This window comes from Paroedura picta, chromosome 8 (assembly GCF_049243985.1).
Source record: "Paroedura picta isolate Pp20150507F chromosome 8, Ppicta_v3.0, whole genome shotgun sequence".
Taxonomy (NCBI): domain Eukaryota; kingdom Metazoa; phylum Chordata; class Lepidosauria; order Squamata; family Gekkonidae; genus Paroedura; species Paroedura picta.
This window is the reverse complement of record NC_135376.1, coordinates 102,078,875-102,106,662: the sequence shown is the minus strand read 5'-3', so window position 1 is coordinate 102,106,662 and position 27,788 is coordinate 102,078,875. Positions and strand designations below refer to the sequence as shown.

The 27,788-nt window shown below is 50.7% G+C and overlaps 2 protein-coding genes across 45 annotated transcripts in view; both read left to right on the top strand.

The window, feature by feature from the left end:
• Window positions 1-27,788, top strand: part of SORBS1 (sorbin and SH3 domain containing 1) — a 268,843-nt gene that overhangs the window by 67,317 nt on the left and 173,738 nt on the right. The window lies entirely within an intron of this gene.
• Window positions 21,169-27,140, top strand: LOC143844068 (uncharacterized). Its single transcript, XM_077351084.1, has 2 exons — window positions 21,169-23,383; window positions 26,497-27,140. Exon 1 carries the CDS (start codon window positions 21,582-21,584, stop codon window positions 23,340-23,342), a length of 1,761 nt encoding a protein of 586 aa, XP_077207199.1. The 5' UTR covers window positions 21,169-21,581; the 3' UTR covers window positions 23,343-23,383; window positions 26,497-27,140.

The window sequence follows — 27,788 nt, the reverse complement described above, 5'->3', positions numbered from 1 at the left end:
TGATTGGGTCGGTTTTGACCGTTTTAAATTGTCTTATGGGGTTTTATTGGGGTTTTTACGTTTATTGTTAGCCGCCACGAGCCTATGTGGGAGTGGCGGGATATAAATATAATAGATAATAATAATAAGTTATGTGCAGGCTAGAAATTGGGGCTGCCTCAGATTGGCGGGTGGGGGGCTTTGGATTGATCCCTTGGGGATGGAAGTCAGCGGGCCCAGATCACAGTCTTTTCCTCCCCCTGCGGACGGTAGCTAGAAGGGCTATGGGGCTTATATCTGAGCAAGCCTGCCCAGAAGCTGGTCATGCTGTGCATGTGATGTATACATTGCTGTATAAAATCTAGAAAATCCAGCACCTGTGATTATCTAACTGTGCTACTGGCCAGAACTGTAAACTCTGGAAAAAGTCCAGATTGGTCTGCTGTTTATGAGCCACACGTTGGAGATGGAGAGAGTTCCGCTTGTTTGCAGCCAGGGGGGCCCTCATGCAGCCTCGGCTTAGAAATTCTTGTGCATTATTAGAACCCCGAGTTCTTCCCTGGTCATTTGTGGAAGTCATGATACCACCTGTGTGGAAGGCATCTAAGAAGCCTTTGATTTTGGGAGACAAAGTTGAGGGCTTTGCTGTTTACATTTTTTGTGCATCATCTTCATACAGTCTGGACCATGGGGGATGTTTCATGTTGCCATAGATCAGGGGTAGTCAAACTGCGGCCCTCCAGATGTCCATGGACTACAATTCCCATGAGCCCCTGCCAGCATTTGCTGGCAGGGGCTCCTGGGAATTGTAGTCCATGGACATCTGGAGGGCCGCAGTTTGACTACCCCTGCCATAGATGGACAACAGACTGGAGTCTTGCTTTTCCTTCTCTCTCTCTCAAAATTCTGCTCAGCTGAACTCTTGCAAAGCTTGCTGGGTCTGTTTTAACTTGCCAGGTGACCTTGTCCATTCCTTCACATCAGACAGTTACGAAGGGAGCAAACAGAATGGGAGATTGTGGAGTTCCAAAAATCCCCTTAAAATAAATATAGTCATAGTTGAGAATAAAGAGATGAAAAAACAAAAAGCAACATACTGAGAAGCATGCTCAGTGGCACAGATATTGCCCAGTTCTGACCTCCGAAAAGAGAGTGGTGGTGGTGGGGGGGAAGGTCCTGGGGAAGACGGTTCTACTAGCTTTAGGATAAGCTACAAAGCCCCATCCTTGTGAATCCTGTGGGTAAAACTGGGTTCTCTCTTCTGCTCCTGCCTTCCACATTGCCATGGTTCAGGGGGTGCCTTGGCCACGTGCCTTCATCAGTGGTACCAGCATAGTGGGGCTAAAACAGTTGTATTTAGCAAGGTGTCTGGGTGGCTGGGCTGTCTGTCTCAGCCCACTTTTGGGGACATTTCTTGCTTTCTTGCTTTCCCTTTAGTTGGCCAGGGGACGATCTCTCTCCTTTATCACACCTCTCTGACCTCACTTGAGCCCTGAGAAAGCTCTGCACAGTGGAGAGCGTCACCTTCATACATGCAAATGCTACTGGTCTTGGGGGTGACAGACCCTGGCCTCTGAGGAAACATTTTTGTAGACCACTAAAACTTTTTGTTGTTGCCTTAAGTGCAGCTGGAGATTTCTGCAGCTCTGGCAGTGAATCCTCGTTGGCAGTAAACTGAACAAAACCAGGAAGCAAAGTAGTCTCTCTCTCTCTCTGCGTTATTATTACAAAAATACAATTTAGTCATGAATGTCATTCCTAATTGATGTCTCCATCAAGAAGCTTGTATAACGGTGCTGGAGCCTTCAGTAACCTCAAAAACCTTACATAACCGTATCGGCTTCTAGGGAAGAAGGAAGTTTTTATTTATTGATGCGTAGTATGTGCAAGATGTATTGATTATTTCAGTTGCTTGGGGAAAAGCTGTGCCAAGCAGGAAGCTGGCCTTCTGGCGCTTTCGCAGGGCCGGCCTGTCAGTCCAGTGGGGTGGGGGGAGAATGGCATGTGCTCTTTAGAGAATAGCTGTGTTCTTGCATGTCCCTGCCTAGATCCAGCAGGCAGAATGCACACCAGTGTGTACAACAATAGTGCCTCCTACTTACGTAGACAAAATGTTGGCCGGTATGATAATAGTAACAGTTCAGCACATTTTCTTTGAGCAACAGCACAAATTTGTCTTTAGTCATGATGAAAACCTGCTTCTCTGCTCCATGGCTACTCTGTGAAATCTGCTGGGTTTCTCTTCGTTGTTACTACAAACTGCTGCTCAGTGATCTCACAGGAGGTCCAGGCTTGGTTTTAGCAGGAGCATCAAAGGAAAGGCCAGTTAGGGTCAACCTTTTGACAGGGTGCTCAAGATGTTCTTGCTGAAAAACTGGTGTGATGTGGGCTGGGCTCCATGACTGTTTGATGGATGCAGGATTGGTTGGTAGATTGTCCCCAAAGGGTGATGGTTCAGGGAGAGGGGTGGACAGTGCAGTGCCTCAGCAGTAAGTGCAGTGCTCTCTGTCACCTTCATACAAATAGCTGGGAGCGTGCAACCCTACTCTGAACCCCCTTCCTAGGCCAGTCCTCTCTGACCACCCAAAAGTTGATGGTGGCCCACATGGACAGAAGCCATGGGGTATGGGAGCTGGAAATAGAGGAGGGTTGGTCAAGATGCAGTCAAAAAAGCCCTGCTCATACTGAAGGACAGGCAGGGGATCAGCAGGGGATCTTTGAACTGACTTCTGCAGCCCAACCAGACAGCGGAGAGAGCAAGTTACGTTTTTTCTTGGAATACAGCCTGCATGTTTGGTTGCATGAGCAGATAAAATAAAAAGATTCCTCCAGCCCTCTGTATGGCTCTCCTCTTGTGTCTGTATGTCTAGGATTTGAGGCCGTGGGCTTTGAGTTTTCTGATGCCTAGAATTTCTCTGTCTTGCCTCGTGTGCTACATTATGAAAGGCCGCCAGAACAGCTGAGAGGAACTGTCCCTTCTGGCAGGATGTCCCAAGGGTGGTCCGGCCACCTGTTTCTTCCCCACCTCTGTGTGGTATTTGCCAGGAGCAAACAAATAACCACTGGCACAAAACGCAGAACTTTAACGCGCCCATCATTTCCATAGTATGCAGATTAGGCTGCTTGGGTTTTGGGGCCTGGAAGGGCTGGAAGCGAGGAATGCAGGAGTCACGTGTTGAAGTCCCTGCTCAGTCGCTGACTTGGAGCAAGACTCCTTAAGAGTAGTGGAGAACAATGTGAAACTCCCTGAGTCTCACGGATCCCCAACACGGTGCCCACCAACATCCTTCTCTAGGACCCATCAACCGTTTTTAGAAACTGGGTAGGATCATGTGATGCTCTTCTCCAGGGGGGTTGTTGATGGGCTCTGTAGATTAAGCTCGTGCTTCAGTTGCTGCTGCCACCAAAATTTTGGTTTTATTCCGTGCCAATCCCCCCTTACTTGGTCTTCCTCCACGTGTGTGACTCCGCCTTCTGCAGCAGCCATTTTGTGGCTTGCGTCAGAATCCCAAAGGTGCCTGCAGGCTCACAACATTTGGGGACCCCTGGAAGGGAAGAGACAAGCGTGATGCATCCATTTATGTGCCGCCTTTCCTCTAGGGAGCTCAGGGTGGCCTGCACAGCTCTGCCTTTTCCATTTTAGCCTCAGATCAACAGCCCTGTCAGAAAGGTGTGGCTGAGAAAGAGCGGCTGGCTCCAGGTCACCCAGTGAGCTTCCAGGTCAAACAGGGATCTATCTGTCCAACATGAAGCACTTTGTCTTCCGGGCTCATTTCTTAGTTTCTGTTGCTTGGCTGCATTCTGGCACAGTCAAGAAACAGAACTTGGTGGGGGCCGCTGGAGGATGCAGGTGAAGGCCTCCGCTTGGCCGTTTGATATTGTGATCGCTGCCCCCATGGAAATTAGGGAGGCTGAGGCCTCAGGTGGGCTGCCATGTTGGTCTGAAGCAAAAACAAATTTTGAGTCCAGCGGTACCTTTAAGGCCAGCAAAGTTTCCTTCTCAGAGAAAGCTTTTGTGTGCATTCAGCAAGGCTTAGTTCTGAGGGCAAGTTGAAGTCTGATGAGATTGGGCTGGTCAGGTATACCGGAATACGTGTCATGTATTAACTTCATTTAGACCTTGCTTTTCTGTCTGATGGGGCCCAAAGCAGCTGCCATCTTTCTCTTCTCCTCCGTTTTCTCCTACCTTGTGATGTGCGATGTGGGGCCGGTTGAGGGAGTGGGGCCAGCCACGTCATCCAGCAGGTTCTGTGCCAGGATGTGGTGATGTGAATCTGAGTCTCCTACATCCCGATCCTATGGCTGCGACATTGCATTGGCTACTCCTGTTTGGCTGGTGTCAAAGCTTGTTTTGTTCCCTGCTATGAGCATCTTTTTTAAAAATGTGGTGTTTCCATTTCATAAAAGCTTCTGATCTGTGATCAATGTAGAATGCATTTAAGTAGATTTCCCCAAAATACCAATGCATGAAGAGCTGGTACTCCTTCAGTGATTCAGTAGGCAGATTTATCAGTTAATATTTTAATGACTTCCAGTGCTTAGAATTTGCAGGTATTGTACCATTTCAAGGTGAACGCCTATTCTCTTTTATAGCAACATAAATCAAAGGCAACTTAAAATCAAATTTGAATTTGTTCAGATGAAACCAATAGCCATATTTCATTTAAGCACCTACCTCTGTTTCAATATGTCACATTTTGGAGGCCGTTTTGGCCCTGCTATGTGACTCCCATGCAATGTTTTTGTATTCCCAGCTTGCAGACTCAGAGTGGGTGCTAGTTTCTGTAGGTGGTTTTGTGCTTAAGAAAAATAGTTCTGTCCAGTATCTTATTCACCATTATTTTGGTATTCATGAGGTAAATAGAAAGATCGTTAATCTATGTCAGCCCTTCTCTACTTTTTTACTGTTGAGAAACCCCTGAAACATTCTTCAGGCTTTGAGAAACCCCTGGAGTGGTGCAATTGTGCAAAATATCATTGGGAAGCATAGCTGTGCACATGCTCACCTGAGGCCCCTCCCCTTCCCACGCCCTCCAAGCCCATCGCTGGCCATTTTGGGAGGGGGGTCGACATTACCATATATGGTCAAATCACTGGATAAGTGTTTAACAAATGTTTAAAAAATATATAAATTAACTTCCACCCATTCAGGAAACCCTTCCAGGTTCAGGAAACCCTTCCAGGGTCATCCAGGGTCATCCAGGAACCCCAGGGTTTCACAAAACCCTGGTTGAGAAAGCCTGATCTATGTGTGTCACGTGATAGTCCTTATATAAAAAGATGTTTCTAATTTCTAGGAGTCCAGTCAGAGTAAGATCAGTGTTGTGGTGTTGCAGAGTTGGAGAAAGTCTTCGTAGCCTTTCAGGTTCTGGCAAATAGTAACGATGACCTTGGCAACCGTCCCTTCACACTGGGCAGCTCCTGAAGCCTAGTGGTGGGAAGTCCTTCTGTGACGCTGATGTTTTGGGCCCCGGTAAATGCTGTAAAGCTGAGCAGAATTTGGACCCGACAGGATGATTTCTGTTCCGCTTGAGAAAAATCATTGATAAAGGAACTAATGTAATGGAACAATTCATTTGTGCTGAACAAATTTAAGATACACAGAACTGTGTTGATATTTGGGTAAGCAAAATAAAGAAATTATGATAATATTAGAGCATCCTTCCTCAACATTTTTACCATTGAGAACCCCCTGAAACATCCTTCAGGCTTCGAGGAGTCCCAAAAGTGGTGCAGTCGTGAAGAGTATGGCTGGGAAGCAGAGCGGTGGACACGCCCACCCAGGACCATCATTAGTCAAGATGACCATATATGGGCTTATCACACAATAAATGTTTAACAAATTAAAAAACCCCAATTTAACTCAAACCCATTCCAAAGCTGCTAAGAAACTCCAGGGTTTCACGAAACCCGGGTTGAGAGGGTTGCATGAATTCACATGAGTGGCCTGTCTTTTCTGTATTGGAAAAACCTCTTCCAGATGTATGCATGCATGCATGTATGTATGTATGTATGTATGTATGTATGTATGTATGTATGTATGTATGTATGTATGTTAGCGAATTCTGTCGTCCCCGTGCCTTGCAGAGGGTTCTCCGATAAGGCGGCTGTTCACGTGGCCCTGGGGTGGGGTGGGTGGAGACAGTTCCATTGTGTGAGTTGAATTCAGCTCCCACTTTCCGGCATGCAAGCTTCCGGACCCATCTTGGACCACACTTTGGGATGGAATTCCAGCCTTGTGTGTTATTTCAGTAACGGTTGCCACTCGCAGCAGGCTGCCTCCCTCAGGAAACTCCTCTCGGTTCTCCGCAAAGAGTGTATGCCAGACTTTCTCAACAAGGGTTTTGGGAGGGCCTGTGGTTTCTAGACTGCCCTGGAAGGGCTTCCCCAATTGAGTGGGGGTTAAGTAATTTTTAATATATGTATAGATTTTAAATCATGACATTTAGGGCCATGTTGACTTGCCACCGTTCTCAAAATGACCAATGATAGTCCTGGAGGGGGTGGGAAGGGGAGGGGCCCTGCCCTAAAAATTCTTCCCCTCCAGGTGACTGGAGTCCAGAGGGGTCAGTACCCTCATTTTAACCTAAATGCATGCGGGGGGGGGGCTTGGTGGCAGGGGGTGACGAAGCAGCGGATGCATGTCCCAGCCCTCTTTCTGGCCCACCAGAGTGGGAGCTTGATGTCACTTCTGGTGGGAGTGTCTGGTGACATTTATTTATTTTATTATCTTTTTATACCACCATGCCTTGTGGCTCCTGGGACTTCCAGGGGTCTGGCAGGCCTGCCGGCATCAGTTCCGAGGGTTTCTTGAAGCCCAAAGAGTGTTTCAGGGGGCTTTCAATAGTAAAAGGATTAAGAAAGGCTGGTGGATGAAAATAGGTGTGTTAGAGAAGAAGAGAGGGCTTCCAGGCAGCTGCGCTGGTTCTAGCCCCCGATAAGGGATCCTTGGCTGTCTTCCTGTGACCACAGACGTGACATTTCCCAGAGAAGTTAATCTGGTGGCACTTTCATACCAGAAGGCAAACAAGGAGTTGTGGGAAAGAAAACCTTGAATGTGAATGCGACCATGTTTACTAGCAACAGAGCCTTCCTTCGCAAGCGTACAAAGTTTCTTTTGAAGCAAGTTTGAGTTTATTTAAAAATATATATATTTAAACAATTTATATCCTGCCTTTCAACTCCAAAAGCCTTTAAAGTGACTCTTCTTGACCTTATGGTGAGAAGGGAGATTACAGATTCACATTTCCTTCCTGCTTCCCCCCCAAAACCATAGCTGAAATAAGTTCTAGCCAGTTTTCAGGAAAAACTCTCAAGAATAGTGGTTGGGGTGGCCATTTGTCATTCGTCCCTAAAGGTCGCTTCCAGGGGTTTGAGCAGGCTTCTTCTTCTGTCCTTTCCCCCCCTTTACCTGATGATCAGCGGTTCTGATCCCTTCGGGACCATCTTCAGACATCAGATAATTTTTTAAAAGCCCCCCCCCGATTAATTTGCAGTGTTATATGTTTTCTGCATACCTGGGGAGACTCAAAGGAAGCAGAGCCCCCTCCGGCCCCTGTGGGTGGCCCCACTCTGCTGCTGTCATCGTCCAGACCAGGGGTAGTCAAACTGCGGCCCTCCAGATGCCCATGGACATCTGGAGGGCCGCAGTTTGACTACCCCTGGTCCAGACCTGTTGGTTGTCCTTGGGGGGAAGCAGGGAGGAAATGTGAAATTCAAAATATCCAAACAACCAGGACTACGAGGAAAGTTATGTTTGTAGAAAACAAAAAGGTGGTTCAAAACCCAGTCAAAGCAGTTCCTGCCTACAGGTAGACCCTTTAAAAAAAGAATCCAAAGTTTGGATGAGATTTTGTGTTTCTGACTGTAGCAACCCCAGACAGCTGGATGGAGGAGGCTTTCTGGGAAAGGAGGAGGATAGGAGAAACCAGGGAGAGGGTGTGTGTGTGTGTGTGCGGGGGGGGGGGACCAGCAAGAGGGGAGGAGATAGAAAGGGGGAGGGCATCAGCTGGCAAGAGCAGCCGGGGAAGGAAGGAAGGAAGGAAGGAAGGAAGGAAGGAAGGAAGGAAGAGGACCTGGCACGAGGGGGGTAGAAAGCCAAGGCTCATAGCCAGAAAGGCTTTGCTAGAGGGGGCAGTAGAGCAAAGCATGTGCAGAACCACCATGCTTATACTTCTTCTCTCCTGCTCTTCTGCATCTGACATCGAGGGATTGTTCGTGTCCACCTCTAGTTATGAACCTGACCGTTTTCTAAGAAGGAAATATAGAAGTTATTGATGTTGCCCCATAATCCAATATGAAAGCCAGAGTTATGCATTTAAAAAAATGTTTCACAGATTGAATACAGAAGGAAGGGAGAATTGGTGGAAATTATCCCACACACCCCCTGAAACACTTTTCTACTGTTAGTATGCAGCTAAAAAAAAGTATCTGACAAATTTGCCAGCAAGCCACTGTGCAAAAAAAAGAAAAGAAAGGCAACACAAAGCAAAACTATCCAGTTTGGCCTTCAGTTTACATCTCATGTAACATTGGCAATTTATCTCCACGGTTAAAAGTTAGTACAATTACTACTAGGTGATTTCTGTGTTTCCTGAGTAAAAAAACAACAACACATTTTTGTCTCTCGCTCAGCAAACACTCAGTGCAACCTACCACCAGCATCATTTCAAACTTGCATCCTTGCATTATCTGTTCTGCAGCCGTGTTGGTCTGAAGCAGCAGACCAGAACAATTTTGAGCCAGTGGCAACCAACAACTCTGCGCACAGTAAGCACCACTGAACCTACGAGCAGACATGCTTAGGATCATAGCAAACCCTGCACCCTTCAACAGGTTACTTTTTAATTATTGTGACTATTTAAAATTCCTTCAGTAAGTGCCCTTCAAAGAACACATCTGTTCTATTGTAGTTATGAAGTCAAATGCGAAGAAATGGTATTCTGAAGCAGCAGTTCTTAACCTTTTTGGCACCACAACCCCAACTGCGGCGGCGGCGACATGTGCAGATAGGCAACACGCACACCAATTGAGGCGGCCAGTGTGTCAAGCGCACAGGAAACTCACAACAAAACTTATTCAAAAGAAAGATAGTTTTATTGATTAGCACTACACGCAATGGACTGAAAAGTCAAATCTGACTAGAAGCCAGATTTGCCTCAGCTTATCAATACATTTCTCCCGCCCAAAACTTGACAGTTCCCAAGGGAGGGAGGTGAGTGAGAAAAGACATATGTGAAACCAAAACAGGATTCCAAACTCCCATCCTTGAAAGAGGTGACAAACAGCCCTTTCTGCCCATAACAAGATAAGGTTAACATAACATCACTATTCTATTTTATTGCTTACAAACTACAAGGCCGGGACTAGCAGGCGCCGGGCCCCATCTAGTAATATAACTGACATGGAGGAACTCAGGCTAATTTATGACAGAGATTCTACAATCCTGACATCCCTCCACATTAAAACTAACTTCACTCCCCCACCTAGCCGGCATCAACCGGGCGAGGACAATCAGGAAATGCTCGATGGAAAGCCCGGAGAAGGCGGGGTGCCTTCACATTTCCAGCCTCAACCCACTCTTTATCCCCAGAGGGGAAATACTTCCAATCGACCAAATATTGAAGGCGACCCTTATACAAGCGAGAGTCTAAGATTTGGTTGACTTCATAGTGGGTGTCCTTATCGATGTAAATTGGAACAGGCATAGATGGAGGAGGGTGCCACTCGTCCGGGGCTGGAGCTCTTCGCAGCAGGCTGGAATGAAAAACCGGATGCACATTCCTATAAGTTTTTGGTAGAGCTAGCTCCACAGTCACAGCATTTATCAATTTCACCACTTTAAATGGTCCCACAAACTTTGGACCAAGTTTCCTGGATTTCTGCTGGCACCTTAAGTTCTTGGTAGACAGGTAGGCTAAATCACCCACTTTCCAATCAGGGGCAGGTACCCTCTTCTTGTCAGCTTGAGCCTTATAGGCATCTTTGGCTTCCTTGAGGCTAGCAACGATTTCTGGCCAGCCCATACTGATGGAGGCTGCCCATTTGTTTATGTCAGGGACCTCTGCGGAGCTAAGTCCCCAAGTGGGGGCTGACACTAAATCAGTTCCATACACCACCTTGAAGGGCGATACCCCCGTTGAGGAGTGGACCCCATTGTTATAGGCGAATTCAGCAAGTGGCAATAAAGAAACCCAATCATCCTGCTGGTGGTTGATAAAACAGCGTAAATACTGCTCCAGGATTTGGTTTACTCTCTCGGTCTGGCCATTTGACTCCGGGTGATAGCCCGAGGTGAGGGCTTGCTCCACACCCAATAGTTTAAGAAGCTCCCTCCAAAACTTGGAAACGAACTGGGGGCCCCGATCCGTCAGGACACGTGTCGGGATCCCGTGCAGACGTACCACGTGTTTAATAAAAAGAGAGGCCAGCTTTGGTGCCGAGGGCACGCCCGTGCAGGGGATGAAATGAGCCTGTTTGGAAAAAGCATCCACTACAACCCATATAACAGTGTTCCCTTGGCTGGGGGGAAGGTCTGTAATAAAGTCCATAGTTACATCAGTCCATGGATGTGAGGGGGTGGGCTGCGGCTGCAAAAGTCCCTTCCTCTTGCCCCCAATTGGCTTTGAGGCAATACAAATGGGGCACCCCTGCACATATTTCTCCACATCTTTACGCAAGGATGGCCACCAGTACTGTCTCCTGACCAGGTGCAGAGTTTTCACAAAACCAAAATGTCCAGCGGTTTTGGCATCGTGGCAAAGTTTCAAAACCTTCCCCCGGGCCGCGGCAGGCACAAAGAGTCTTTCGCTTTTGAAAAAGAGCCCCCCCTTCTCAGACAAATCAGGGCGGAGGGAACAAAACTCTGGGTCAGTTGACAAGTCCTTTTGGACCCAGCCCCCTGGGATGGGCGTAACAGTCTTTGTGTGGCTGCGCGTCACAGCGGCCATCCCCAGTTGGGCGGGAGTAAAGACGGTATCTACCAATGGGTCTCGTTTGCTGTTGTACTGAGGCAGGCGCGATAGTGCATCAGCCAAAAAATTCAGTTTGCCAGGAAGATGCTTTAGGGAGAAGTTGAAGCGAGCGAAAAACTCCGCCCATCTCATTTGTTTGGCTGAAAGCGAGCGGGGCTGTTTGAGTGCCTGAAGGTTTTTATGATCTGTCCAGACTACAAACGGGATTGTGGACCCCTCCAGCCAATGCCGCCACGTGGAAAGGGCCAATTTCACTGCAGCCGCCTCTTTTTCCCAAATTGCCCAATTTCTTTCTGCCGCTGAAAATTTCTTTGATAAATAGGCCAGGGGGTGCAATTTCCCGTCCCCCCCCTCTTGGAGGATCACGGCCCCCATTGCTACGTCCGAGGAATCTACTTGTACTGTAAATTGCTTAGAGGGGTCGGCATGGGCCAACACAGGTTCAGACGTGAATAACAGCTTTAGTTTATCAAACGCCTCCTGACAGGAGGGAGTCCAAGGGAGAGGCGCCCCAGGTCGGCTTGCCGTCTTCCCCCCTTTGGTTTTTAACAAGTCAGTGAGGGGCAGCGCAACCTTGGCAAAGTTGGGGATGAAGGTCCTGTAAAAATTAGCGAATCCTAAGAAACTTTGTAATTGCCTCCTGGTGCGGGGAGGCTCCCATGCCAGCAAATCACGCACTTTGCCAGGGTCCATTTCGATCCCAGCCTGGGAGACCCGGAAACCCAAGAACTCCACTGCCTCGCGGTGGAACTCACATTTTGACAGTTTAGCAAACAACTGGTGCTTCCGCAAGCGGCGGAGCACTTCGCGGACCAGCTTAGTATGACTCTCAACATTCTCTGAATACACCAGAATATCATCAATGTAAACCAACACCCCTTGGTACAATAAATCATGCATAATTTCATTTATCATATTCATGAACACGCCCGGAGCGCCGGCGAGGCCGAACGGCATTACGGTGTATTCAAACTGCCCCAGGGGCGTATTAAAAGCTGTTAAATATTCATGCCCTTTCTTGATCCGAACTCGATAGTAGGCTTCCCTTAAGTCCAGTTTCGAAAAAACGCGCGCCTTCCCCAAGTGGCCCAGCAAGTCTTTTATCAGGGGAAGCGGGTAGGCGTTGCAGGTGGAGACCGCGTTCAACCCGCGGTAGTCGGTGCACAACCTTAGCGAACCGTCCTTCTTTTTAACGAAAAGGACCGGGGCTGCCAAGGAAGATGTGGCTGGTCTAATAAAACCCCTCGCTAGGTTCTTATCCAAAAATTCTCTAAGCTCTGCCATCTCTCGCGGGCTCATGGAATACAGTTTGGCTTTGGGGAGAGGCTCTCCCTTCTTTAATTCGATGGCACAGTCAGTTTTGCGGTGGGGGGGAAGCTGGTTGCACTCCACCTCCGCGAACACATCACCAAAGTCCCGGTATTCAGGAGGGAGCGCGTCCACCCCCACCCCCAAAGCAGCCACCACCCCGGATCTCGGAGGACCCTGCTGCCGCGTGTGCTGCCCGCAAGCGGCGGAGGTAAATTCCACAGTCCCTTCCTTCCACTTCACAAGGGGATCATGTTCCCTCAGCCAATCCAACCCCAACACGCATGGGAAGGCAGAGTGAGGGGCCACCAAAGGTTGGATTTGCTCCCAATGTTTTTTTATGTCCAAGTCCATGGGGCGAGTCTTTGCCGTGGCTTCCCCACCGGGAGCGCATTTCCCATCTAACTGGGTGATTGGCAAGGGTTCTTTCAGTGCCACTTTCCCCACCCCCAAAGTCTCGGCCAGTGCCGGGCTCACTAGGGATTGGGTGCACCCCGAGTCCACAATACATCGGATTCCCACCGTTTTCCCCGACTTGGGGTTAGAAAGGTTGGCCGGTAGGAGTAGCAAGGGGGAATCACTCACCACGCGTTTGCCCCTGTTGGCGGCCTGCTGGCGGGGCGCCTTTACAGCAGACCGTCCTCGTTTCCCGACTGCTCCTCAGCTTGATCCTCGTCCTCCAGCCCGCTTCCCTCCTCCGAGTCGTCCACCGCTGGCACGGCAGCCACTGGAACCAGGAGAGATTTGGTGCTTTTCTTGGTGGTGGTTTTCTTGGCAGGCGTGGCTTTCGACGGGGCGCTGCTCGCAGTTTTCGGGGTTGATGCCGCTTTCGTTGGGCAGTGTGCGAGGAAATGCCCGGCTTGGCCACATCCCAAGCACAGCCCTTTCTCCATGCGCCGAGTGCGCTCCGCCGGTTCCAATTTGGTTCGGGGCTTGGTCTTCACCGGGGTGGAAGTCTTCGCCATGGTTTTCCCGGCCAGGGCTTGCACCATTGAGGCCCGTTCCAAGCGGTTTTCCATTTCTCCAGCCAGCTGGACCCACCCTTCGACAGTGAGTGGGTCTTCCAGGAGGAGGCACTTGTCAGCCAGAGTGGGATTGAGGCCCCCTACAAACGCCAGCACACGTTGGGGCTCCGTCCAGTCTGGTACAGAGGAAGCCAGCTCCTTAAATTCCCTGGCGTACTCAACCACGGACAACTTTCCTTGCCGGTGAGCCCGGAGTTTCTTCTCCGCAGTCTCCCGTTCAAACGGTTCCACGTACATCTGGCGCAGGGCCCTCATGAAATGGTTGTAGTCGCGGGTAGCTTGGGGGTGGTAACGGTACAAGTCCACGAACCATTTGGCAGCTTTGCCTTCCAGGGCTTGCCCCACGAAACGCACCCGTTCGGCGTCGTCTTGGAAAGTGAACCCCATGTCCATCATGTAGGCTTGGAGGTGCACCAGGAACGTGGGGAAATCGGAGGGGTCCCCAGAAAACTTTGCCTTGAACTTATAGGTGTTCCGCATTTCCACTCCACGGAGGTGGGCAGGTAGGCGCCCTGGGCCCCAGTCCGCCGGTGCTGGGGCCGGGGCCGGGGGTCTTGCACCCCGGCCAATGCCTCTCCCTCTCCCAGCCGCCACTCTCGCTCGCTCCGCTGCCTGCGCCGCTGCTGCTGCTCGCGCGGCCGCTCGCGCTGCTTCACGCGCCGCCGCCGCTGCCGCCGCCTCGGCCCCCGCGACATCCGCCGCTGCCCGTGCCGCCGCCGCCGCTGCTGCGTCCTCGCCTCCGTCCGCGCCGTCTCCACCAGCACCGTCGCCGCCAGCGCCACCTTCGTCCTCTCGTTCCTCGCCTTCGTCTTCTCTCTCCCTCTGCGCCCTTGCGCGTGCTTCCGCCTCGGCTTCGATCTCTAGCTGAGCCCGGGCTCTGGCCAGCGCCTCAGCCGCCTCTGCCGTTGCTTGCGCGGCCGCCATGCCGTGCTCCTGCAGTGCAAACCCACCGCTCTCTCTCCGTGCACTGGTATCGTGTGCACCCCCACCGAGCACGTCCTTTAGCAGGCGTTGTGTTCGGCGTCTCTCCTCCGGATCCAGCCGACCCGAGAGGTCCTGCAGCCAGTTAGTCACCCTGTCCAGCTTGTACTGCAAGTCCTGTGTCTCACCCACAGGCTCCAGCGCGTAGCTAGGCAGTCCCAGGTGCTCCGGCCAACGTTCATCCCCAGTAGGGCGGTCGTATTTTGACAACCGCCTGCGCTGGGTGATGTGACGTTCCAAAAATTCCTCGGGTCCCGGGGTTGCCCCCGAGACAGCCCGCATCATGGCCGAGCTGTGCGGCCCCGCACCAGCGCCTTCGGCCTGGGAGAGGTCCCAATCCAGGCCCTCTCCCTGATCAGAAAAAGTATGTCCCTCAGCCTGCATTTTGCAGGTGAAAGGAGTTGTGAGATTTGACTTGATGTCAAGCGCACAGGAAACTCACAACAAAACTTATTCAAAAGAAAGATAGTTTTATTGATTAGCACTACACGCAATGGACTGAAAAGTCAAATCTGACTAGAAGCCAGATTTGCCTCAGCTTATCAATACATTTCTCCCGCCCAAAACTTGACAGTTCCCAAGGGAGGGAGGTGAGTGAGAAAAGACATATGTGAAACCAAAACAGGATTCCAAACTCCCATCCTTGAAAGAGGTGACAAACAGCCCTTTCTGCCCATAACAAGATAAGGTTAACATAACATCACTATTCTATTTTATTGCTTACAAACTACAAGGCCGGGACTAGCAGGCGCCGGGCCCCATCTAGTAATATAACTGACATGGAGGAACTCAGGCTAATTTATGACAGAGATTCTACAATCCTGACACAGTGTCATGGCTCCGCCGGTCACCGCCTCTGCCTGCCGCCGCCACCACCTGCCTCCGTGGGCTGCTGTTGCCGCTGCCACCACCACAGTGGCAGCCATCAATGGTGACATCGCAGAAGGGGCCAAGCAACCCCAAATGGGGTCTCGACCCCAAGGTTGAGAACCATTATTATAAAGCAGGGGTAGTCAAACTGCGGCCCTCCAGATGTCCATGGACTACAATTCCCAGGAGCCCCTGCCAGCAAACGCTGGCAGGGGCTCCTGGGAATTGTAGTCCATGGACATCTGGAGGGCCGCAGTTTGACTACCCCTGTTCTAAAGTATAGTTTCAGTTGCCATAACTGAAGCAGTCCACCTGCTCCAGGATAACCTCATAAGAGGTGAAATATGCCACAGCAGTGGCTGTGATCACAGGTATAGGCTAGAATTCATGCAGGTTTTTATTCCATTTGGAAGTCTGTTCTGCATTTTTTTTCCAGAATGTGCAGATGTGAACAACAGAATCAAATAGATCCAAAGTGCTTGTTGTCTTCTTTCCTACTTACCCTACTTTCATGGCAACAAACACATTTTTGTGCTTGGACCTTTTCATCAGAAGTTCTAGAAGGACACTTTTGAATGAAGCTAAATTTTCCCATTCTTTCTTTTGTAATCTCGTGGGGAAGGGAAGGCAATATATCCGTATTCTCACAGGAACCGCCGAACACAACTTCTTTACTGCATCTGAGCTTCTAGGAACATCGGAGTAGAAAGTGAGGAGGAAAAAATCAGGGGGTGCAGTTTTCCTCAACTCCTAATCATGTTCCATTTACTATCCATTTACTACACTTTCTTGTGCTGATTCATAAGGCAACGAGGGACAAAAGGACACTTTAAGGAAATTGTTCAAGACAAACAGTGATCATGCAAACAAATGCCGGGGGGGGGGCATTTTTCTGCCCCCAAGCACTTAAGCCTGCCATTATTGTTCAGTCCCCTGCCTGCAGTGTAGCCGTTAGTACTTGCTGTTGGGACAGAGAGCAGAGGACTACAAGGGAGGAGACAGCAGCACCTGAAGGAAGATGCTTGCTCATGAGGAGACTTCTGGACTGCTTCTCTTCCCATTTTGCCCCACTGGCAAGTCCTCATGTGTTCCTTAGTATTACATACAGCGATGTGATCAGTGCCTGTTGTGCTACTGAAATTAATATGGCTGGGTAAAACAATTGTGTACATTATTTTTAATTGCATACATTACAGATGTGGCCGCAGCTATTCATGATGTGTTTCTGGTTTTATCGTCTTCTGTGCAAAATGAGCTGGCCACCCAGCCTGGTTTGACAGCATGTTGCCGGGCTGATGCTGAAAGTAATGGATCCCCCCCCCCAACCAAAGACACCACACAGATGGAAACAGAGGGAAGAGTTCTGTGAAGAGACATGCGGGCCTTCAGATGGGCTGCCGTGCAAATCCGTCTCTGGACACGCAGCCGGCTGGTTGTTCTTGCTCCGTGTGGATGTGAGATGGGGAGCGATCAGTGCCAGAGAGGCCCGGACAAAGGAAGGGGGGGGGGGAGACATTTGACATGGCGCATCTTGAGTCTGGGGCTGCTCCAGATGGGGGCAGACAGGGGAGCTGACGTGTTCCTCGTGTCTGGATTCCAGGCCTGGGCTCCGGATAGGCTCGCTCACAAGGGCTTGGGTGGGCTAGCAGGAGAGGCCTCCTCCTTTTCTTTTCGAATCCTTTTGAGCTTGTATTAGTGTTGCAGTATAATGCTATAGTTGAACAAAGTTTCCTGCCCATCCCTAGCCCAGAAAATTCCTAACGGTAATCAAGATGCAGAAAAAAGAGGTAGAGCTTGAAAAAACAAACGGCTAAAAACCACAAAGTGTCCTTAGGACCTGTGCATGAGCAACTCTGCTGTTTTCTATCTGTTAGCAAAAGACAGCGTGGCTTATTCCAAAGAAGGAACAGGAGTCTTCTGCCTCCTCTATTTTTATTCTAACTGATAATGAAGTTTTTGTCCACAACATTTTCTGGTAGAATAAAAACATTTAGTTTCTCAAGTGCTACAAGACTCTGGTTTCCAATTCCTGCAGTATACTAACATGGTTATCCCTCTGGGAATCTTTCTCCGAAGCGATAAGAGGGGGGTGGAGAAATGAAAAAGTTGACAGGTTCTGAAGGTGGTGCAGAAAAGGAAATGAGTGGGAGGCAGCTCCTGACTCCTGCCATTCCACAGCGCATAATGTGCCCGCTCCATCTCAAACAGCCCTATGCTGGCTGGGGGGTGGGGGGGTGGGGGAGGCAGTCACATTTTCCATGTCACAGCTCATTGCTGAGATAATGAATTTTCCTCATAAAGGATATGCTCACTGGGGAGGGGAGGGGAGGGGGGGGGAGAAACTTCTGGAATTCCTGCAATGACTAACAGGGATGTTTCAAAAGACCAGTTTAGGGCATTTTAAAAATAGCATCTTGGTCTTCTGAAAGCTGAAATTCTGTGAATTTGGGGAGCGTTTCCCACATGTGACCTTGCCTGCCCAGCCAGGAATGCAGTTTGGATACTATGCAGGCTGTGGAAACGGCTCCCAAGAAGTTATTGCTATTTGATTGGTAGGGATGACATCTTTTGGGGGATACGGAATGGGTCTTTATTGTTATAGCCCACCCTTCCCTACTGGTTCAGGGCGGGTAACAAGTAGTATACAACTTCACAATGTTTTAAAATAAATATATATTAATATATATTAGTTAAATTCTAATATTAAACCACCTCTTTAAAACCTTCCAAAGGGGAATTTATGTTTGTTGGGTGGTTGGTATTATGTTTTATGAGCAGGGAGGCCGTGTTTTATTCGTGTCCCCAGGCTTCAGCCATGGGCCTGGCAGGACACCCCCGGAACTGCTGAAGATTCATTCATTCATTCATTCATTCATTCATTCATTCATTCATTCATTCATTCATTCATTCAGATTTTTATACCGCCCTTCCCTACGGCTCTTGGCGGTTTACAGAAAACATTTCAGAAAATTTACATGTAACAGTATCAGTATCAATATAACAATATAACAACAATGACACACCATTGTTGAGGTCCGATGTGCCTCTTTAGGGCCAGGGATCCGCAGCCAGTTGGAGGTGGCGGAGTGTAAGACTCTTTTGGGGGTATAGGCAGGGAGGCGGTCTCTCAGAGACACTGGGCCCAGACCGCGTATGGCTTTAAAGGTGGTTACCAAAACCTTAAGCTTAATCTGGAATTCAACTGGGAGCCAACTGAGTTGTTGGAGTATCGGCTGGATGTGGGATCTCCATGATGTTTTGGTGAGGATCCTGGCCACAGCATTCTGCACCAGTTGTAGTTTCTGGATCAAGGATGAGGGTAGGCCTGCGTAGAGTGAGCTGCAGAAGTCCAGTCTAGAGGTGACCATCGCATGGATCACTATGGCTAGGTGCTCTGGTTCCAGGTAAGACATTAGTAGTTTGGCTTGTCAGAGGTGGTAAAATGCACAGAATCAGCCTCTCCGTCAGATGGCTATCTAGCCTCTGTTTACAAATTTCCAAAGATGGAGAACCCACCTCCTCCCGAGGAAGCCTGTTCCACTGAGAAACCGCTCTCACAGTCAGGAGCTTCTTCTGGATGTTTAGACGGAATTTCTTTTGAATTTCTTTTGAACCCTCTCCAGGCCTGTCATTGGCGCATTAACATGACTATATATATGGTCACATCACCCAATAAATGTTTAACAAATTTAAAAAATATATTAAATATTAACTCTCACCCACTCAGGAAACCCTTCCAGGGCTGTCTGGAAACCCTGGTTGAGAAAGCCTGGCCCAGAGGGCATAGAAGCATTCAGTCTACTCCAGCCCTTCAAGCGTGGGAGGACTGCTTTTCATGTTGTATTTGTTCAGATGTTTTAAAAAATTATTTTAAATATATATACCGCCTCAGGGCTGTTTACATTGTAAATAGAGAAATGGCAATACAATACAAGTTCTTGGCCTAATACAAAAGCATTCATGAACCCATAACATATCTATAACTCACAACTTATCACTGTTTTGACATTAAAGGCATCACTGTACAGATTCTGCATCTGTCTAGGAATGACTTGGGGGCAATTGAAGTTTACCAGACTTTGGGAGTGCTTTTGACGGTTTCACTGAGGGCAGGCTGGTGGTGGGAGAGCTGTCGGGGTCTTTGGATGTTGTTGCCATTGGCCTTGACCAAGGGCTTGGTGGAAGAGCTCCATTTTACGGGCCCTGCAGAATTGTTTCAGCTCTGGCAGGGCCCTGATCTCTTTTGGGACTTTATTCTACCAAGGGGGAGCCAAGACTGAAAATGCCCTGGCTCTGCTCAAGGCCAGACATGCTCCCCTGGGTCCAGGGATCACCAGTTTGTTGGTGTTAGTGGAGTGAAGGGCTCTCTGGGGGTGCAGGTAGAGAGATGGTTCCTCAGGTACTGGACAGGGAGGGGTGGTGGTGTGGGAAGGGCTGGCCCTCCTGAGGAATGGTTGATGGGGTTAGAATATGGCTGCCAAGCCCCCACCCACCCACCCACCCTGCTGGGACAAGGGAATAGGGCTGCCACATTCCGGCTGGGAAGCTCCTGGAGATTTGAGGATGGAGCGTAGGAAAGACAGGGACCTCAGTGGGGCACAAAGCCAAAGAGTACCCCCTCCAAATCATCCATTTTCTCCTGGGGAAAAGTCATAACATTTTTTAGAACTACAGCAACTACAGTTCTATAGGTAAGGTTTAGATGGTTCCTAAGGAATAAAAATCTAAAAACAGTGGCTGAAGCTGCCGCTTTACTAGATGAGCTTGAGGTGGACTTGGGGGCTGGGGATCTTTTTCTCCACCCCCCATCAAGAAAAATAAAATTTGGGGCATCTTAGGGAAAATTAAGTCATCTAACAGCAACCCCGCAAGGCAGGACATTCCCACAAAACAGACAGGTAGGGATAGTGTGTTATCACTGTCAACAAGAGGGACATAGAAGAGCTTCTTGTCCAGAATTAGAGAAGGGGAAATTCCAGGCATCACCCAGTACTGTCAGAAAAGGGCTGAAAAGGGCTGAACCCCCCATAGAAACCCCAGCGACAGACAGACCAACAAGGATCCTGCGAGTCTGGAAAGTGCCGGGAGAGCGAAAGAAAGACTGTTTGGAGCCCATTACTGGCCATGGCGAATGAGCCACTGGCTGGAGAGACACGGGGACTTTGCTCAAGCCCGGCCTGGTAAATAAAAACCAGCCTTTGCCAGGAAGGTCCTGTGAACTCAAAGGCGTAAGTGGCCCAGTCTTTTGCCCAGGGACGTTGCTGCCACCGCCTGAGACCCTGCTCCACTTGCTTTCCCGACGGTGCCCTTGACTTCCTGCCGCCTGCTGAGGGGTGCTGCCAGCAGCAGCTGTGCAGTGCCACGCCGAGGGGGAGCCCCAGCATGGCAGCCGCTGGAGAGCACCAAAAGTGAGCCGGCAGCCCCCGAGGCAGCAGCCGGGGAGGAGGACAGGGAGGAGCCGCGGCCCGGTACTGACTGATCTACAAACCGGGACCGGTCCCTGGACTGGTGGTTGGGGACCACTGCTACAGAGCATCCGTTTCTGCCTGGGGGGCTGATCTTTGTCATCTGGAGATGAGTGAGGATGGCAGAGACGAAGGGTGGCCCACAGGCTGAGGCAGGGGAGGAGCAGTGCGGTGCTCTGGGGACGGCTCTTACCAACAACTCTTTTCTAGATCCTGCTGTATTTCTTTGCACAATGGGCTTTATTGCTAGTTAGCCCGTATCAAGCAGATCAGGAGGGCATTGTGTGGCAAGATCATGAAGGCAGGCACACAGGAACCTGACACAGAGCTGTTCTAGCATTTAGGGGCCCCTCTGTGCCGCATAAGAGCCTCTTGTGGCGCAGAGTGGTAAGGCAGCCGTCTGAAAGCTTTGCCCATGAGGCTGGGAGTTCAATCCCAGCAGCCGGCTCAAGGTTGACTCAGCCTTCCATCCTTCCAAGGTCGGTAAAATGAGTACCCAGCTTGCTGGGGGGTAAACGGTAATGACTGGGGAAGGCACTGGCTGTCAGGATTGTAGAATCTCTGTCATAAATTAGCCTGAGTTCCTCCATGTCAGTTATACTGCTTAATTGAACCTGGCGCCTGCTAGCCCCGGCCTTGTAGTTTGTAGCAATAAAATAGAATAGTGATGTTATTCTAACCTTATCTTGTTATGGGCACACAGGGTTGTTGTCAATTCTCTCAAGGATGGGAGTTTGGAATCCTGTTGTTGTTTCACATATGTCTTTTCTCACTAACCCCCCTCCTTGGGAACTGTCAAGTTTTGGGCGGGAGAAATGTATTGATAAGCTGAGGCAAATCTGGCTTCGAGTCAGATTTGACTTTCAGTCCAATGCGTATAGTGCTAATCAATAAAACTATTTTCTTTTGAATAAGTTTTGTTGTGAGTTTCCTGTGCGCCTGACATCAAGTCAAATCTCACAACTCCTTTCACCTGCAAAATGCAGGGCGAGGGACATACTTTTTCTGAGCAGGGAGAGGGCCTGGATTGGGACCTCTCCCAGGGCGACGGCGCGAGTGCCGGCCCGCACAGCTCGGGCATGATGCGGGCAATCTCGGGGACAACCCCGGGGCCCGAGGAATTTTTGGAACGACACGTCACCCAGCGCAGGCGATTGTCAAAATACGACCGCCCTACTGGGGACGAGAGGTGGCCGGAGCACCTGGGACTGCCTAGCTACGCGCTGGAGCCTGTGGGTGAGACACAGGACTTGCAGTACAAGCTGGACAGGGTGACTAACTGGCTGCAGGATCTTTCGGGTCGGTTGGATCCGGAGGAGAAGCGCCGAACGCAACGCCTGCTGAAGGAAGTGCGTGGTGGTGGTGCGCACGATACCAGCCTGCGACGAGTGAGTGGTGGGCTTGCACTGCGGGAGCACGGCATGGCGGACACGCAAGCGGCAGCGGATGCTGAGGCGTTGGCCAGGGCCAGGGCGCAGCTGGAAATCGAGGCGGAGGCAGAGGCTCGAGCGAGAGAGCAACGCGGACAAGAAGGCGAGGGCGAGGAGCGAGAGGACGAAGGCGGCGCGGGCGGCGATGGAGCCGGAGGAGACGGCGCGGACGGAGGCGAGGACGCAGCGGCGGCGGCAGCAGCGGCGGCGGCAGCGGACGTTGCGGGAGCCGAGGCGGCGGCGGCAGCAGCGGCGCGCGAAGCGGCGCGAGCGGCAGCGCGAGCAGCGGAGGCAGCCCGGGTGGCGGAACGAGCAAGAGCGGCGGCGGGGAGAGGACGAGGCATCGGCCGCGGCGCAAGACCCCCAGCACCGGCCCCGGCACCGGCGGATTGGGGCCCGGGGCGCCTACCAGCCCACCTCCGGGGTGTGGAGATGCGGAGCACCTATAAATTCAAGGCTAAGTTTTCCGGAGACCCCTCCGATTTTCCTACGTTTCTGGTGCACCTCCAGGCCTACATGATGGAAATGGGGTTCACTTTCCAGGATGATGCTGAGAAAGTGCGCTTCGTGGGCCAAGCCCTAGAAGGCAAAGCAGCCAAGTGGTTTGTGGACTTGTACCGCTATCACCCCCAAGCCATTCGTGACTACAACCATTTCATGAGAGCCCTGCGCCAGATGTACGTGGAACCGTTCGAGCGAGAGACCGCGGAGAAGAAACTCAGGGCTCACCGACAAGGGAAGTTGTCAGTGGTCGAGTACGCCAGGGAGTTTAAAGAGCTGGCTTCCTCGGTGCCGGACTGGACGGAGCCCCAACGTGTGCTGTCGTTTGTGGGGGGCCTCAATCCTACTCTGGCAGACAAATGCCTCCTCCTGGAAGACCCGCTTACAGTCGAAGGTTGGGTCCAATTGGCTGGGGAGATGGAAAATCGATTGGAGCGAGCTTCGATGGTGCAAGTCCTGGCAGGCAAAACCGTGGCGAAAACTTCCACCCCGGCGAAAACCAAGCCCCGAGCCAAGTTGGAGCCGTCTGAGCGCTCCCGGCGCATGGAAAAAGGGCTGTGCTTGGGTTGTGGCCAAGCGGGGCACTTTCTCGCAAACTGCCCCTCAAAAGCAACAGCGACCCCGAGGGCCGTGAGCAGCGCCCCGCCGAAAGCCCAGCCTGCCAAGAAACCCACTCCCAAGAAAAGTGCCAAGTCTCTCCTGGCGCCGGTGACTGCCGTGCCAGCAGTGGACGACTCGGAGGAGGGAAGCGGGCTGGAGGACGAGGATCAAGCCGAGGAGCAGTCGGGAAACGAGGACGGTCTGCTGTAAAGGCGCCCCGCCAGCAGGCCGCCAACAGGGGCAAACGCGTGGTGAGTGATTCCCCCTTACTACTCCTACCTGCCAAGCTCTCCAACCCCAAGTCGGGGAAAACAGTGGGAGTCCGGTGTATCGTGGACTCAGGGTGCACCCAATCCCTAGTGAGCCCAGCACTGGCCGAGACTTTGGGGGTGGGAAAGGTGCCGCTGAGGGAACCCTTGCCCATCACCCAATTGGATGGGAAATGTGCTCCCGGAGGGGAGGCCACGGCAAAAACGCGCCCAATGGACTTGGACATAAAAAAACATTGGGAGCAAATCCAGCCTTTGGTAGCCCCTCATTCTGCCTTCCCTTGTGTGTTAGGGTTGGATTGGCTGAAGGAACATGACCCCCTAGTGAAGTGGAAAGAAGGGACCGTGGACTTTACCTCTCCCGCCTGCGAGCAGCACGCTCGACCGCGGGATTCCCCACTGACGGGGGTTGTGGCCGCTTTGGGATCGGGGGGGACAGCGCTCCCTCCTGAGTATCGAGACTTTGCTGATGTGTTCGCGGAGGTAGAGTGCAACCAACTACCCCCCCACCGCAAAACTGACTGTGCCATTGAATTAAAGAAAGGGGAACCACTCCCCAAAGCCAAACTTTATTCCATGAGCCCCCGGGAAATGGCGGAGCTTAGAGAATTTCTGGATAAGAACTTGGCGAGGGGTTTTATTAGACCGGCCACATCTTCATTGGCGGCCCCGGTCCTTTTTGTAAAAAAAAAGGACGGTTCGCTACGTTTGTGTACTGACTACCGTGGGTTGAATGCGGTCTCCACCTGCAATGCCTACCCGCTCCCCCTGATAAAAGACTTGTTGGGCCACTTGGGGAAGGCACGAATTTTTACAAAATTGGATTTGAGGGAAGCCTATTACCGAGTTCGGATCAAGAAGGGGCACGAATATCTAACGGCTTTTAACACCCCCCTGGGGCAATTTGAGTACACCGTAATGCCGTTCGGCCTCGCCGGCGCTCCGGGCGTGTTCATGAATATGATTAATGAAATTATGCATGATTTATTGTACCAAGGGGTGTTGGTTTACATTGATGATATTCTTGTGTATTCTGAGAATGTTGAGAGTCATGCTGATCTGGTGCGCGAAGTGCTCAACCGCTTGCGAAAGCACCAATTGTTTGCTAAACTGTCTAAATGTGAGTTCCACCGCGATGCGGTGGAGTTTCTGGGGTTCCGTGTCTCCCAAGCGGGGATTGAGATGGACCCTGGCAAGGTGCGTGACTTGCTGGCTTGGGAACCTCCCCGCACCAGGAGGCAACTGCAAAGTTTCTTAGGGTTCGCTAATTTTTACAGGACTTTCATCCCCAATTTTGCCAAAGTGGCGCTGCCCCTCACTGACTTGTTGAAAACCAAACAAGGGGGAAAAACGGCGAGCCGCCCGGGGACGCCCCTTCTGTGGACTCCCCCCTGTCAAAACGCATTCGACCAACTAAAGTTATTGTTTACGTCCGAACCCGTACTGGCCCATGCTGACCCTTCTAAGCAATTTACTGTACAAGTAGACTCCTCGGACGTAGCGATGGGGGCCGTGATCCTCCAAGAGGGGGAGGACGGAAAGTTACACCCGCTGGCCTATCTGTCAAAGAAATTCTCAGGGGCAGAGCGAAATTGGGCAATTTGGGAAAAAGAGGCGGCTGCAGTAAAATTGGCCCTTTCCACCTGGAGGCATTGGCTAGAAGGATCCGCGACCCCATTTGTAGTCTGGACGGATCATAAAAACCTTCAGGCACTTAAGCAGCCCCGATCGCTTTCCGCCAAGCAAATGAGATGGGCAGAGTTTTTCGCCCGTTTCAACTTCTCTCTAAAGCATCTGCCGGGTAAAATGAACTTTTTGGCAGATGCATTATCGCGCCTGCCCCAGTACAACAGCAAACGAGACCCATTGGTGGACACCGTTTTCACTCCCGCCCAACTAGGGATGGCCGCTGTGACGCGCAGCCACGTAAAGACTGATACGCCCATCCCAGGGGGCTGGGTCCAGAAGGAGATGTCACAAGATCCGGAGTTTTGCTCCCTCCGCCCTGATCTGACTGAGAAGGGGGGGCTCTTTTTTAAGGGCGAGAGACTCTTTGTTCCTGTGGCGGCCAGGGGAAAAGTTTTGAAACTTTGCCACGACGCAAAAACTGCTGGACACTTTGGTTTTGTAAAAACTTTGCACCTAGTCAGGAGACAATATTGGTGGCCGTCCCTGCGCAAAGATGTGGAGAAATATGTGCAGGGATGCCCTATTTGTATTGCCTCAAAACCGGTTGGAGGCAAGAAAAAGGGGCTATTGCAACCACAGCCCACCCCCTCTCGTCCATGGACAGATGTCACTATGGACTTTATTACGGACCTCCCTCCCAGCCATGGGAACACCGTTATATGGGTGGTGGTGGATGCTTTTTCCAAACAGGCTCACTTCATTCCCTGCACGGGGGTGCCTTCAGCACCAAAATTGGCTTCTCTTTTCATTGAACACGTGGTACGTCTGCACGGGATCCCGACACGTGTCCTGACGGATCGGGGCCCCCAGTTCGTTTCTAAGTTTTGGAGGGAACTCCTGAGACTTTTGGGGGTGGAGCAAGCCCTCACTTCAGGCTATCACCCTGAATCAAATGGCCAGACCGAAAGGGTAAACCAAATCCTGGAACAGTATTTACGTTGTTTCATCAATCACCAGCAAGACAATTGGGTCTCTTTATTACCGATGGCTGAATTTGCCTACAACAATGGGGTTCACGCCTCAACTGGGGTATCACCTTTCAAAGTAGTGTATGGGACTGATTTAGCAACAGCCCCCACCTGGGAGCTCCACTCCACTGAGGCTCCTGACATAAGTAAATGGGCAGCCACCATCAGTACAGGTTGGCCAGAAATTGTAGCTAGCCTCAAGGAGGCAAAACAAGCCTATAAAGCTCAAGCGGATAAGAAAAGAGTACCTGCACCTGACTGGAAAGTAGGAGACCTGGCTTATTTGTCTACTAAGAACCTGAGGTGCCAACAGAAGTCAAAGAAACTTGGCCCTAAATACGTGGGGCCATTTAAAGTGATAAAACTGATTAATACTGTGACTGTTGAGCTAGCTTTACCAAAGACTTATAGGAATGTGCATCCGGTTTTTCATTCCAGCCTGCTGCGGAGAGCTCCGGTCCCTGACGAGTGGCACCCTCCTCCAGACCAGCCTGTGCCAATTTTCATCGATAAAGACACCCACTATGAAGTCAACCAAATTTTAGACTCTCGTTTGCACAAGGGTCGCCTTCAATATCTGGTCGATTGGAAAGATTTCCCCTCGGGGGACAAAGAGTGGGTGGAGGCAAGGAATGTGAAGGCACCCCGCCTCCTCCGGGCTTTCCATCGGGCATTCCCGGATTGTCCTCGCCCAGTAGATGCCGGCTAGATGGAGGAGTGAAGTTAGTTTTAATGCGGAGGGATGTCAGGATTGTAGAATCTCTGTCATAAATTAGCCTGAGTTCCTCCATGTCAGTTATACTGCTTAATTGAACCTGGCGCCTGCTAGCCCCGGCCTTGTAGTTTGTAGCAATAAAATAGAATAGTGATGTTATTCTAACCTTATCTTGTTATGGGCACACAGGGTTGTTGTCAATTCTCTCAAGGATGGGAGTTTGGAATCCTGTTGTTGTTTCACATATGTCTTTTCTCACTAACCCCCCTCCTTGGGAACTGTCAAGTTTTGGGCGGGAGAAATGTATTGATAAGCTGAGGCAAATCTGGCTTCGAGTCAGATTTGACTTTCAGTCCAATGCGTATAGTGCTAATCAATAAAACTATTTTCTTTTGAATAAGTTTTGTTGTGAGTTTCCTGTGCGCCTGACACTGGCAAACCACCCCGTATTGAGTCTGCCAAGAAAACGCTGGAGGGCGTCACCCCAAGGGTCAGACATGACTCGGTGCTTGCACAGGGGATACCTTTACCTTTACCTTTACCTGTGCCGCATCTTCATTGGAGGTGTAAACATGCCCCTTTTCTCTTTCACATGCAAATGGCCACACCTCTCCTTTGGAGAGGGCTCCTGTTTTGGTCGCACTTCCCTTCCCAGAAGATCTCCACAGTCCTCACCCCACATATGTTTACAGCTTGTAGGGAAAGCCACAGGAATAAGTGTTCCCCACCGCTACTACCACTGCCTGAAGTGTCTCTGCCATGTGGAGTGTGCATGTGTGTTCAAGGTTTGCAAAAAATGGTGTAACTGGGGAACTCAGTATTATACTTCCATATATCTACTCTACGTAAGAAATATACACAACACCGCACAGGCATGGACAGCACAAAGTCCACAAGCTACAAAACGGAGACCGCTGGGGGGGGGGTGAAGAGGAAGGAAAACCCTTCCTGCAAAAGGCCTATTCAGCTCCATGTGCAGCCACCACTGTGAGCCCCGGCGTGCCTGGGGGAGGGG